At 47.7% G+C, this 13,778-nt stretch overlaps 1 protein-coding gene and 1 pseudogene across 2 annotated transcripts in view; one reads left to right on the top strand and one right to left on the bottom strand.

Annotated features, from left to right (window-relative positions):
* Window positions 1–5,375: 5,375 nt before the first annotated feature.
* On the bottom strand, window positions 5,376–6,601 carry LOC130603554 (G-protein coupled receptor 35-like; annotated as a pseudogene).
* A 4,335-nt stretch (window positions 6,602–10,936) lies between these two features.
* Window positions 10,937–13,778, top strand: part of FHIP2A (FHF complex subunit HOOK interacting protein 2A) — a 31,887-nt gene continuing 29,045 nt past the window's right edge. The window contains exon 1 of one of the 2 annotated variants that reach the window (XM_057417248.1): window positions 10,937–11,171. In XM_057417248.1, coding sequence (XP_057273231.1) covers window positions 11,127–11,171 — 45 coding nt within the window. In that variant the 5' untranslated portion in view covers window positions 10,937–11,126. The remainder of the gene's footprint in view (window positions 11,172–13,778) is intronic. The other variant, XM_057417249.1, reaches the window with a different exon arrangement.

Genomic DNA, 13,778 nt, shown 5'->3' with positions numbered 1-13,778 from the left:
AAGTGTCAATATCATCATTTGAAATGCCCATGAGAGGACGCAGCCATTGTATATGTCCAAGTAAACGCTGTGTGTCACGTAGGGTCGAAATTTGAATGTGAAGTTGCAGTTTCTGTGGTCGCACCGGGCCTTCTGTAATATGCCAACCTAAATATTTCCAAGAAGGGCTGCGCTGAATTTTTTCAGCCGCGATAACGAGTCCTTGTTTGCTCAGTTGCTGCTCCAGTAGAGTCTCTTGGTCTGTAGTGAAGGGATGATTTTGGGCGAATAGAATATCATCCATATAATGATAAATTAATGTTCCCGGCCATATCCGGCGAAGGGGCTGGAGCGCACTGGCCACAAATAGCTGACACAGGGCAGGGCTATTTTTCATTCCCTGTGGCAGTACTGTCCATTCAAAACGGTGAAAAGGTGCTGCTTTATTTGGCATTGGCAAGGTAAAAGCAAATCGTGCAGTATCTAGTGGATGCAGCTTAATTGTGAAAAAAGAGTCTTTAAGATCAATAACCAGCAGGTGCCAACCCTCTGGGAGCATAGGAGGGTTCGGCAAACCTGGCTGCAAGGCACCCATTGCTTGTATCTGTGCATTCACATCTCTCAAGTCCCGTAGCAGTCTATATTTCCCTGATTTCTTTTTTATAACAAAAATTGGCATATTCCAGGGGCTCATGGAAGGTCGTAGGAGTTCCTGTTGTAATTGTTCCTGTACTAAAAGCTGCGCTTGCTCTAGACTTTCCTTTTTCAGGGGCCACTGCTCAACCCACACCAGAGTGTTAACAGTCCATGTGAGCTGGATCGGGAAAGTCCACTGTGCAGCGACCGCTCCTAAAAATGCTGGTTAGTCAGCACCAGTCCCAGCTGGTCTAGCACATCTCGGCCGATTAGGGCATTCACCCCAGTGGGCAGCAGCATAATGGTTGCATAGATAGAAGCAACCTGACCTTCAACAGCCACCTGTATTAAATCAGAGCTGCGTTGCACAGAAGCAGTGCCACCAACGCCCTCAACTCCGCCCAGGGTGGGGTGGCACGGCCACCAGTGTGGCCACTTGTCGGTGTTTATTATGGTGATATCTGCTCCAGTGTCCAGTAATGTCGGTAAATTTAGACGCTCGTTCCCTCGAGACCATGTGGAGTCCACTACAGGTCTGGTAGTCATTGGGACAGTTAGCTGCAGAACAAGTAAGTAGTTTGCTTTCTGGGTTAACAGTAGGATGACAGGTTGATATGGATCAACCTTCATCTCTTTTTCAAAGTAATTAACATTTTCATAACAATCTGTTTGGAGCAGGCGTTCATTATAACCCGCAGAAGCCCAGGAGGGGATCCTACAGCAAAGAGCGTTTTTGAAGGCCCTGTGCGTTATTTCTGAAAACAGAAGGTGTCTTCCCTGCTGAACACCTCTTGCCTGGACACCTAAGTGATTCCTGTCATGAACACTGACAGCACACCGTAAAGGAGAATGGGCTAACAGGAGCCCTAAGCCCCTTGCTCTCCAAGGATAGTTAATAGCAGTGTATCTGCTGACAGCTACAAGAGTGACGGTGCTCATGCATCTCCTTAAGCAATGGATGTTTTTTAAGATCAGGCACAATTTCTGTCTTGGATCTTTTGCTGTCTTAGAAAAGAGCCTTTAAATGGCAGAATGAGGGCCAAGTGGCGTGTGCTGTGATTAAGTTGGCCACATGCACTCTGCTTGCAGTGAAAGACCAGTAACGCCAGAGAATTAAATACTACATCAAAGAAAATTGGGGCATAAATGATCAACTGAATGACCTGAATGGTTTCACCCATTTTTATGCTAGGACCTCTGCCAAAGTATTGAAACAAAGCAGTTATCTAATGTTTGGATGATAAGTGTTTTCTGTGATGAGAATAGTCATTTCATATGGGTTTTGGCCAGCATCTGGACAGTGGTTTCCGTATGTGGCCTGCAGACACTAGAAGGAGACAGGACGCTTTTAGGGAAGGTATTTGTAAGTTGTCACCATGAAAGTTAATTGTCTGTAGGTTTAAATGAGCAGAATATGGATTTGCATTCCCTGGAGGAATATTTTAGGTATTTACAAGCCAGAAGACACTCGGAGTCATGGACCATAAAGCCAAATGGGATACAGCTATCACATGCATTTCAAAACCTCTAGAATGTTTCCCATGCTGACTCTATGGGTCATTTCCTTCTGGTGCCCCAAGATTTCCATTTGTGGCTTAACTGTTCTGAGCTCCTCTCAACATTTCCCTGTGGGGCAGGAGTATACGCAGTCCATAGTCAGCAATCCCAGGTATTACAGAGGAGATTTGTAGTTGGAAAGCCAGACATTTACATTGATGCACGGTCAGGGATCCAGCTAGGAAAGCTTAAGGCTCTCTGTGTAATCATAGATGGGTTTGGGTTGGAAGGGATCTTAAAGATCATCTATTTCCAACTTTCCTGCCATGAGCAGGGACACCTTCATTTAACCCCAATTTAGGTTTCCTTCCTTCTCCATCCCGGTTGTTTGGCTTCAAGATGAGCTGAGGTCTGGTTTCCCTCTAGTTCAACACTTTTCCATGCAGCCCTGAAGCAGAGCAGAGCTTGGGCCTTGAAGCTCCAGAGCAATCTCAACAGCAGGGGAAATGCTTGGTCCTCTGTTTCAGGCCAGACTCCGGTCAGGCAGCAGCAGGTATCCTGCAGCGAGGAGTTCTGTGAGCTGTTACAACCAGCGGATAATGGAAAAGGGATTCCTAAACCCAGCTCTTATCCCTTCCCTTTCTAGTGGTGCTCAGGAGGAGCCAGCCAGCATCCTCGCAGCTCAAAATGCTTTCAGAGATGTGCATCAAAAGGACAGCTGTCCTCTTCTTCATTCCTGAGCTGTCTCTGCATCATTTCTCATTAGTGATCAGAGCAATTATTAGTACATCTCTTATTAGTTTTAGCTGCCATCGAATGCTGTACTTGGTGGTAGCATTTAGTTTTCTGCAGCAAGAGTCAGGGTCAGGGGTCTGCATGCGGCCTCTCAAGGATAGTGAAAGCTGGTTTGCATCTCAGAAGTGTTACAGCTTCTGCCACAGTTCCAAGGCAAAAAGGCTTGCCAATGCCATGGCAAGAAATGTGATCAGCAGCCATGCGAAATAAAAGGACGAGCTGTATCTGGTCTAGTGGGTGATTCTATCACGTGGATCTAAGGTCAGTACTGCTGTTTGCCCTCCTGTTTCAAAGGAGTTAATGCAGGAGTATACTCCAGGTGCAATTGTTCATGGACAGAAAAGACCTGGTAGGTCTGAGATGCCTCTGGATTTTCCTTGCAAGGGGAGCTTGGCTCCACGGGTACAGGTTCCTGGGGCTCGAAAGCATCCTGAGCAAGCAAACGATAGGACAGTGCTGCAGAATCTGTGTCCATCTGCAGCTCTTGGTTAGCTTTGAAAATAATGCTGCTGCAGGAATCATGCCAGGAGACCTCTTTGGAGGTGAGGGAATGTGCTGCAGCCAATACCTGCAGCAGCTCTACGCTTTGGACACAAGGAGAAATTTAAGAACCCACAAGATACAAGAATCAACCATAACAGACATCAGGAAGACCTAGCAAAGGCTGAGACAAGCCTTAAGCATACAAACCATGTCTAATGTGGCCAGTATCAAAATGAGCCTTTGAAAATACACCAGCTCCAGCCTTCTCTCAGTTTCTCCACCACCATTTTGTGTCCCACCGTGGATGGGGAAAGGCAGTGCCTTGCAGAGCTCAAATAGTCAGCAAATAGCCAGGAGGAGTTATCTCCTATCGGTGCTCCTGGCACATGACTGGTGAGGTGTCCTGCAATGTCCATTCGCTGGTGGCTGTGAGAGCAGCGATGCTGGTAGAGGAAGTACCCCTGCCCCTCCTTAATGTATTTCCCCAGGGTTGAGCTTCCTCTGCCACCATTGGCATGGTTCATGCCACCCCCTTTTGACTGAGGAGCCTGCAATAGCAAGGTGAAACACTCTTCTGCTGTGCAACCCTGCAGCAATTCCTCTGGCGATGGAACAACTTTGGGTTTCCAGTGCCTGATACCTCATTGGGCAATGCCCGCTGACCTCCCTTGCCCACTAGGCTATGCTCATTGCTTGGAGGGGACCTACTGGACTGGAGCACCCCAAAGTCTTCTTTCTGCCTTCCAGACCACTGCTTCTGCTGGAGCTGGCGTGGGGACTGCCATCTGAATGGGGTCCCATTTAGATATTTACATTGATGCACGGTCAGGGATCCAGCTAGGAAAGCTTAAGGCTCTCTGTGTAATCATAGATGGGTTTGGGTTGGAAGGGATCTTAAAGATCATCTATTTCCAACTTTCCTGCCATGAGCAGGGACACCTTCAGAGTTAAATGTCTCAAAATGAAGTGCAGGAAAGCTGTTGAACCCCCACTGTGCATTGTCAAGCACCTGGAAGAGAAAAAGCGCCAAATGCAAAGCAATGCTTCATCACACAGAGCAATGCCGAGAAGCCCTTAGCTGTGGGTCTGCCCTATCTGTGCAGAAAGCCTCGCACACCTCACTCTCATCAAACCTCCCCTGGAAACTGCTCATGGATTGTCAGAGTGGGATTAGGGCTGTGTCTGCTTCAGGTTGCTCACTGCTGTTTTCTGGGCATCGACGCTCGCTCAGCATGAGGCTGTGACCACTTGAGCCCATGCAGTCACTTCTCACCGGACAGGACACCCACTGAAGAGCTGATCCCATTGAAGTACAGCAAACCTGTCACCAGGGCTTACAGCAGTCGCTCGGGTGAGATCAGATCTTCACAGATTTGTACCTGACAGACACAATGCTAAAGCTCTGTTCTGAGGCCCACAGTGCTTCGTGGGGCTCAGTTTTCCCATGCAGTAAGGGCTTTAATTATGCCCATAATGATTTTAGTCTCACAAATGCCAGGGTGTTGCCACAGGCTCAAACAAGTGTTCCATGGCAGGAACGGGGCAATAGTCTCAGGCCACTGCCTTTACTCCATGCACAGCAACAGCTGTGTCTTGGTGATATCTGCAAGCTTTGAAATAATATATGTTAGCAGGACACTACCAGTGTATGGTTTGATATGAACAGCAGAGATGTATTAGGTTTGGCACTGTAGTACCTGGGTTTTTTCTTGGTGTTAGCTGACCACATATATAGCAGTACCAGAAGTGGATTTGTGTATTGCTGTATGAGTGATCAGTTTCCTGTGTTTAGTTGCATGTGATGTACCAAGAGGTGCATGGTGGAACCAGTAGCCTTATCATCTATTCTCCATCCCACGTGGCTCTCCCTCTTGAAGCTGTGATACAATGGTCTAAGACTATGGTCAAAGCTGGAGTCAAGTCATTGAGGACAGAAGGACAAAATTCAAGTTAATATCAGACCCCTTGGAAGGGACTGCCCCTTTTGCAGGTACGCCTACAGCTACAAGGATTGCAAATACTGTAGAAGGTCCCATTCCTTCTGCCTCCAAACTTTAGCAGCATTGGTGGCTCTTAACACCTGTAGTGTGCTACACCTTGCTTTTGTCATGACTTGATCTCTGGCTGGCTGGGATTCTTGGCTTTGGTTCATCTTGGACCTCACTGACATACAGGTGGGGAACAGAGATGGAAATTCTTGAAATTCCTTAGCTGCAAAGTAATAGCAAAATGCATCCAAACAGCAGTTAAAGGTTGCTAAGCATGCGCAGACCTGAACAGAGGTGCTAACTTCCGAGAGCAGAGAAGAAGCTCCAGCAACATCCACTGCAAACCACGAGAGCAGGGCAATGTAGAAGGGTGAAAAACATACAATGAACAGGTACAGATTGACAGAAATAATGCAGATTGCTTTCTGGATTAATTTTGTCTCATGAGAGCTCGTGACCATCTTCTTGAGACATCTGATATCTTGTACTGACCAAAAAGTCACAATCACTAAGGGAAAAAAATCGCCAAAGATGATGGACACTAACAATGGATAACTAGGTTGAGAGGATTGCTTCTGAAAACAGAATTGTTCCTTTTTGTCATGAAACTGTGGATGAAAGTAGGAAGAAATCATGAGTATTATCCAAAGAACCCCACAGATAGAAGCTGATCTCAGTGGGGATCGAAGAATCTTTGCTTTTAGAGGGAACTTAATTGCAATGTATCAATCAGTTGCAATCAGGGTGATGATCAGGATACTCATAGGCATGTTTGTAAAGCCGATATTCTGTATGGTGAAACACAGGTTGTCTATGGGATGCTCCTACCTGGTAAAATACATCAAGAAAGGCAGGGCAAAGAGCATACAACTGTCTGCAACTATGAGGTTGATCATGTACACCCTGGTCTCGGTCCACCTCTTGAGTTTGCAGCAGAAGACCCAGAAGGCAATCATGTTCAGTGGGATCCCCAAAGAGAGCACTGGTATGTAGACAATAAGTTGGAACAGTGCAATGCCCTTCTGCATGCTGTCGTCTTCGGTGCAGTTCTCCATGTTGGGTTGTCTCTGCAAGAAAAGGGGGCAGGCATGAGACTGAGCTTGGGGCAGGTTGTCTGGGCTGGGTCCTGCTGCAGTGCCCCACTCTCATGGCTCTGTGGCTGCTCATGCCCCTGCACTGCAGATGTAGGCTCATCAGCACGTTCTACCCCTCAGCTATCAAAGCAACTCGGCAGCAGCTAACACAAAACCACAAAGGCAATAGTCTTGCAGCTATTACAGGGTTAGCCCTGCCTTGTCCTCCATCTGGTCCTAGTTTACACAGCTTGACTAATGGCAAAGGGTCTGCAAAGCAGAATGATCATTTCTGTGGTCCCTTATCTTTGCTGCTGCTGTAGTTATCTGAGAGCCACTGGCTTTAAGGCAGCCCGAAGCAGAGCTGGGCAGCATTCCCTCTTTGTCCCCAAGGCCCTTGCTTAGTTGCTGAAGCCGCCCTTTGCTCTGGGTGTTGCCAGGCTTGTGAAACTCTGAAGACTTGAGTCCTTTCAGATGTGGGGGTAGCTCAGGTGGCTTTCTATGCTTCCAGGGGTGGTGGGAATGCTGCTGCAGGCTGCTGGGTGCAGACAAGTGACTGCTGTGGGCAGGCTGTGTCCAACCATGGAAGCAGAGAATCAGCCAGGTTGGAAAAGACCTTTAAGCTCATCCAGTCGAACCGTTCCCCAGCACTACCAAGGCCACCACTAAACCATGGCACTGAATACCTCTTCTACACAGTGTGTGAACGCTTGCAGGGACAGTGACTCCAGCCCTGCCCTGGGCAGCCTGTTTCAATGCCTGGGCACCCTTTAGGGAAGGAATTGCTCCTGATCTCCAGTCTAAACCTCTCCTGGTGCAGCTTGAGACCGTTTCCTCTTGACTATCACTTGTTTCTTGGGAGCAGAGCCCAGCCCCCTCCTAGCTCCATCCTCCTGTCAGGCAGTTGTAAGGAGTGATAAGGTTCCCCCTGAGCCTTCTCCAGACTGAATCCCCCCAGGTCACTCAGCTGTTCCCCATCACACTTGTACTCCAGACCCTCCAGGAGCTCCGTTGCCCTTCTCTGGCCCCACTCCAGCACCTGAATGTCTCACTTGTTGTGAAGGGCCCAGAACTGAACACAGGATTTGAGGTGCAGCCTCAGCAGTGCGGGGTTGATCACTGCCCTGGCTCTGCTGATAACACTATTGCTGATAACGGCCAGGATGCTGTTGCCTTTCTTGGCTGCCTGGGCACAAGCTGGCTCATATCATGCTGTCACGAACCCCCACTCCTCTCTCTGCAGGATGCTGGGGAGGAATTGCTCAACAAAGTACCACCAGCGTTTAATATGCAAACATTTTTGTGCTCTTTTCCTCTTACAATAATAAACACGAATAGTAACAATAGTGTCTGTAACAGACAGTTTAATCACAGCAACGTGCTCAGGATCCAGGAAGAGAAGGTGTTAGGCAGCAGAAGTCCTTGGGTACTTTTATTACTGGAAACAAGATCCTTGCCAAAATCTGCAAAGTATCTGTAGAGAAATGACAAGATAAATTGACTCTTAGGGTTGTGCCAGACTTATAATTTTCAAGAATCTTTTTTTCTTTCAACCTAGCAGAGGATCAACTTAATTTGTGAATCTATTGAAAAATGAAGAAAGGAGGTGGGTGGGTAAAATAGGTGAGCTATAGGAACCTGTGCAGAAAACAAATTTCTCTTGTCAATCAAGATAACAAGCATAAACAGGTTGTTGGAGGGGAAAATTACTTTTTGCTGTAACACAGATCATATATAGGTGACTGATTTCTCTTTCAAGTTCAAGCCCAAAAGGGTTGTTTATATGTATATTCAGCATCTGACCTAGCTCTTGAAGAGATGAAGAATGGTGGCTGAAGGGCTCTCAAAATGTTTCTTGGCAAGGAGTACGGGGTAACAATCAGTGTAAGTATAAATAGTTCAGAATGTTGCTAACAAAAGTGAAGTTGTTCCTTCAGATAATTTGTAATGCTTGCCCTCTTAGATGCAATCAGAAAGTTTTTGTTACAGTGCATTATATGTCAGCTGTGAAGCCGCTTTGGATACCCACTACTTTCCTTTACTTGGGATGTGCTAGAAGTACCTGCGTCTATAGAAATCTAGAGACTGCATGTTTGCACGAATAAGGAATGTCCTGCAATGTGGGCTCAGTTTCTTTAATGCATCAGATCCTTATGCAGATAACTGTCCTCTGTAAATGGTCTGGAAATCATGCTGATGTAACAAAAGCTTCAGAATGTGATGTGTTAGTTTACATAGCTTCTTCTGAATCTAGAGACCGTAAGAAGAAAGTATCTCCACTTATTGTCCTATAAATTAGTATAGATATGACCAAAGGGACTCTTTCAACATACTTTCAGCATACTCAGTGTCAGTGATTTAGTGGTCAACTGTGGCAACTAGGTTTGTACTTCCATTACCTACCATTCCCAGGTGGTTTGTATCCTGTACTGCATTTGCCTTGAGTTGTTTACCTTTCCAGATCATGCAAAATCTTGATGTGTTTAACATAGTACAATTTATACTAAGAGGAAAGTAATTGTGTGAAACGTATAAGGAGATCCTCCTACTGTTATTTTCCCTGAGGACTTGTACTTTCAGTGGTGCTACACTGACAACATTTCCCTAGCTTTGACTTTCCTTTTGAGTCTTCTTTTAGTTGTATTATTTGCTAAACTAATGTAACGTGCTGCCTTAAATGGACTTTCCCATTTAATTTTAATGAGTGGAAAAGAGACAGTTGTCCTTGATCTGTTCTGCTACTGCTCATCAGGCTTGCTTTGTGGGATCGTGGGTTTCTTGGAGAGTCCCATATAGACAAACCCCATAATAAAAAGTGAAGGAAATGGTAGTTGTGTGAATTTGACCTATATCCTGCAGAAGGGTCTTAACTGATGGGTTCTTTTACTCTAAAATCAGTATTGGAATATTGCTCTAACATTGTTATAACGCCATGATTTGATACAAGCATTATGGACCTTATGGACGTGTGACTGCTGATATTACTCAGCTGCATGTAATATATATATATTTATGTTATATATAAATATATATATCTAACATATATTAGATAACTATATAAGTAGAAATTAAACATACCTTGTTTTTTTATTTATTTATTTTTAATTGGGAAACCTGAATTCTACCTTCTACCTTTTATCTATAGATAAAGCTTTTAAAGTAGCATCATTCAGTGAACTCCTCATTTGCTTTTCTCTAAGAAAGCAATACATACCTTCAATACAAACTATATAAGCAGGTGAAATGTTGCCCCTGAACTGTACTTAAAGTATTACAATCCTAATATAAATAAATCTAAGTATTTACATATAAAAATATACATAAACACTAATAATAACCTGGATGTATTGCAAAACTGTAATAAATACCACTTAAATTCACCTGAAGAAGGGTTTGCCTCCTAGAGCATACTTTAAAAGTCTGACAGAGCTTTTCATATTAAACCAAACAAGTCAGGCACCTTCCAAATGCAGCATCTGCCCAGCTAATAATTACCTAAAGGCAAAGATGGTACATATGTTTCATCATATGACTGCCCTCTTAGCAAACTAACATTTCCTAAGAACATCTATAGAATATAACGTGATGAAACCACCCTAAGCAGATTTTTTTTAATTTAGGAAAAGAAAGCGTAATTATCTTTAAAATGTATGTTATTTGATATGTCTGCATTTTCAGCATTTTCCTCACAGGGAAGAACTTCTGCCTAAGAGCTCATCTCAGTCTCCCCTCTGGCAGGTTAAAGCCATTCCCCTTGTCCTGTCCCTACAGGTCCTTGTCCAAAGCCCCTCTCCAGGTTTCCTGCAGCCCCTTTAGGCACCGGAGCTGCTCTAAGGTCTCCCCTTAAGGAGACTTCTGTTCTCCCGGCACTCAGCCAGCAAGATGTCACTGACTCCCTCAGCCCACCTCTGTGGGGAGCTGGACATTGCTTCCCTGAGCACCTGACAGTCCCTGTGGTCAGTGACAGACCCCACCTGTTCCAGCAGACAGCGACCCGGGCCTTTGCCCACCCGTCCCAGGGCTGCTCCTTGCTGTGCCATGCTAGCAGGCACGGGTACAGGCGCCCCTCACGGAACAGAGGGCAGTGTAGACACCGAGACCTCTGTAGGAACCTGATGGCAGGCCTCTGGGCACGGAGACACCGGTTATAGGCGCCGCTTCCCTTCACCTCCCTGCCGGGAGCTGCCCCCAGAGGCGGGGACCTGGCTCGGTGAACCCAGAGCTCGCTGCCTACTCCCACCCCGGCACATTCGGCCGGTTCGAGCCCCGAGGCCAGGCCCGGGCAGAGCTCGGTGCTCTCGGCTGCTCAGGCCCGCGGGCCACGGGCCAGGGCAGCCCAGCCGGAGCGGAGAAGAACGGGGCGGGCTTGGTTGGTCCAAGCCGGACCGCCCGGCCGGGCCCCCGTGCGGCGCGGCTGTCAGCGTGAGAGGGGTGGCGGCCCCTGCAGGCCGCGCTGGGGCGGACACCCGGAGCATCGGCAGCCGGAGCCGCAGCCCGGCGGTGTCAGTGCCACGGTGTCCGCCGGGAAGCGAGAGGCAAGATCTGGCGGCAGCCCGCCCTCCCGATCCCCGCGGCCAGGCCCCCGTATGCAGCCCTCACCCTGGAGCGGCGCCGGCGGCGGATCGAGGAGCTCTCGCGGTCGTCCCGGCAGCGGCTGCTGCAGTCGCGGGACAGGATGTTCTCCAAGTTCACCTCCATCCTGCAGCACGCCGTGGAGGCGGTAAGGCCGCCGGCGGGCCGAGCCACGCCGCGCCGGGGATGCAAGCGAGGCCTAGCTGACGAGCGGGCGGAGCTGGGGGGCTCTGCCCGCTCCCTCAGCGCGGCGCCCCTTCCCTGCCACCTCCCCCGAGGCCTGCTGCCGGCGAGGAGTCCCACCGAGCCCACATAACCGCCGGCAGCCGCGGCACCGCCGAGCCCGGCTCGCCCGTGCCGCGGGGCTGGGAGGCGGACGCCGAGCTAGGCGGGCGGGCCCCGACCGGCGGCGGGCCCTGGGAGGGGAGCGGAGCGGAGCGGAGCTGCCCTGCCGCAGCGCCGGCTACAGCCGGCCCGGGCTGCCGAGGGCCGGAGATGGAGGGAGCGGAGGGACCAGGCGCTGACCGGAGAACTGCGAGCCCGGCACAGCCCCCTACGGGCGTCGTGAGCCCCCGGGCTGTCAGCGCCGGTAACGTGCCTTGCCCGTACGCCCCGGTGCCGTCGCCCTGGCTGCTTTCAGTGAAACGAGAGTGAAGTTGCATTCAGGAAACTTCTCCGGATTCTCTTGTTGTTGTTGTGGCGGCCAGCAAACAATAGTCGCCGTGTCCGGTGCTTTTGTGTGATGTCGTCACTTCCAAACCGACGTTTTCAGCCTTGGTTTCTGGTTTTAAAAACGGCTGAAAACGGAGGGAAAGGAGGGTGCGGGGTTTGCGGTTGCGTACGGTCGGTTCGATTTCACCGTGTAAACACACACAGCGGTGCCCATCGCGGCGCTGGGGAGAGGGGAGCAGTGGGGCCTGTCTCCGAAGCTGCCATTCCTGTAGGCCCCGTTCAGCTGCTTGCTTCTCAGGACTCGTTTTGTGTCTGCACGAGTTGATTTTGTTTGCTTTTCCGTTAGGTGAGGTCCTGGTGGTAATATCTGTGGCTCCCAGCACCTTTCTCTTTAAGCTAACACATCCAGGAGGCTGAGGTTGAGGAGGTGCATCTTTGGGTGCTACAGACTGGCAGTGAAATACTGCTGGCAGTGAAGGTGGAAAGTATGGATGGAAAATGGTTAAGAAAGGGACACCGTTTGTGCATTAATGTAGCCCTTGATGCTGCATATACTTGGGCGTATGCGTTATGTGTGTGCCTGTAGTTCTGGGGCCTTTAGCAGGACTACTCAGGTTTAAAAGTCAGGCTTATAATAATTAATTGTGGGTTCCTACTTTGCTCTTTTAGTGGTGGAGTGGCAATTGGGAAGAAATGCTGGAAATAACCATGAAATGGCCTGAAAATTCTCTGTGACCGCATATGAATGCCTTCAATAGGCAGTGCCTTCATTGGAGGAAAACCAGAAATTAGTGCCTCCCTGACTAAAGAAACCTTGTTAGTCGTGTGAGCTGTGCCACAATTTGTATGAGTAGAGAGATTCAGGCATGGAAAAGAAGTTATTCTTTCAGGCCCACCAATTCAAGATATCTAATCAAAGTCATTTCTAGAAGAACATTTACATTATTGATGTGTACAAAAAGTACTGCATTTATATGAGATCCATAAAAAAACCCTAGGAAACATGAATGAGTTGAATGGAAAAGGGGAAGAATGGAGATGGTAGGGACTAGATGATCTTTTTTTTAATTAAAAAACCCCAACACCTCCCCACCCCCAAGAAAAACAGGCACAGACGGAGAACATCATTTGGCAAGTGACTGCTATCAAACAACATGCTTTGTGTCCTTGCTTGACTCTGGTGTCCCTTTTAGAACCACCTTACCCTGCTAACACCACTGTGAGAGAGTTCCTGCTGATAAGTACTGCACTACATTGCATTTACAGGGTTGTGACACACGAAGCACCACATGCTAGGAGTAAATCATGGAATCACAATAGCAAGAGGATATTAAGAATGTGTCTTACTTCACCTAGGAAGTTTTACCCACTAATTCAAAGCCAGAACTGATAAATATAAGCTTTTAAACAGTTTTGGGGCTGTACGTGACTGTTTTATTATCTTGTAAAAAGTATGTGGGCTACTTTGCTTTGCTACTCTGAAAATGAAAACTGGTGTAAATCCTAAATATTAGATAAGCTCAGCTTGATGCTGCCTGCTGTTCTCAGAACCTAGATAATTCAGAGCATCATTTTTACTTGCTGTTAGAGCTGCAGAGCAAGTGTAGCTTGTGCAGCCTCGTGTGGACTCTGTTTCAGCCCTGAATATCGGCATCAGAACTGGTAACCAAGATATAATTTCTCCTAGGTTTTGGGTGCCTACTTCTGGGAGGAATTCATTTGCAGCTGAAGAGTTTTGGGCTGAGCTGGTCAATTAAATACACTTGGAATGCATAGTCTTAGCTTTCATTGGTAGGACTACTTTAAATCAGAATGGTTTGGGTAGACTCTCTTTCCTGTCGTTTCTCCTACACATCACTTATATAATGCTCCTGTCCTGCCTCAGGGCCCACAAGCCTGCAGATTTCAGAGAGATGTATTCAGATAAGTGTTCCTATGCTAATAGATAATCTTTATTATCTTACCCTCAATATGCCATCTCACTGAACTATGACGAGGAGTTCCAAAGGTTGACAGTCTAATACAGACAGGAGTATTTGCCTTTCACTTGCTGTGAGCATACAGCTCTTTGACTGCCTTCATG

The sequence above is a fragment of the Pezoporus wallicus genome, unplaced genomic scaffold (genome assembly GCF_028554395.1).
Source record: "Pezoporus wallicus isolate ANWC-B61680 ecotype Strahan unplaced genomic scaffold, APGP_CSIRO_Pwel_v1 contig_8188, whole genome shotgun sequence".
Classification (NCBI taxonomy): Eukaryota; Metazoa; Chordata; class Aves; order Psittaciformes; family Psittacidae; genus Pezoporus; species Pezoporus wallicus.
Note: the sequence above shows the minus strand (reverse complement) of the source record. Positions and strands in the feature narration are given on the sequence as shown.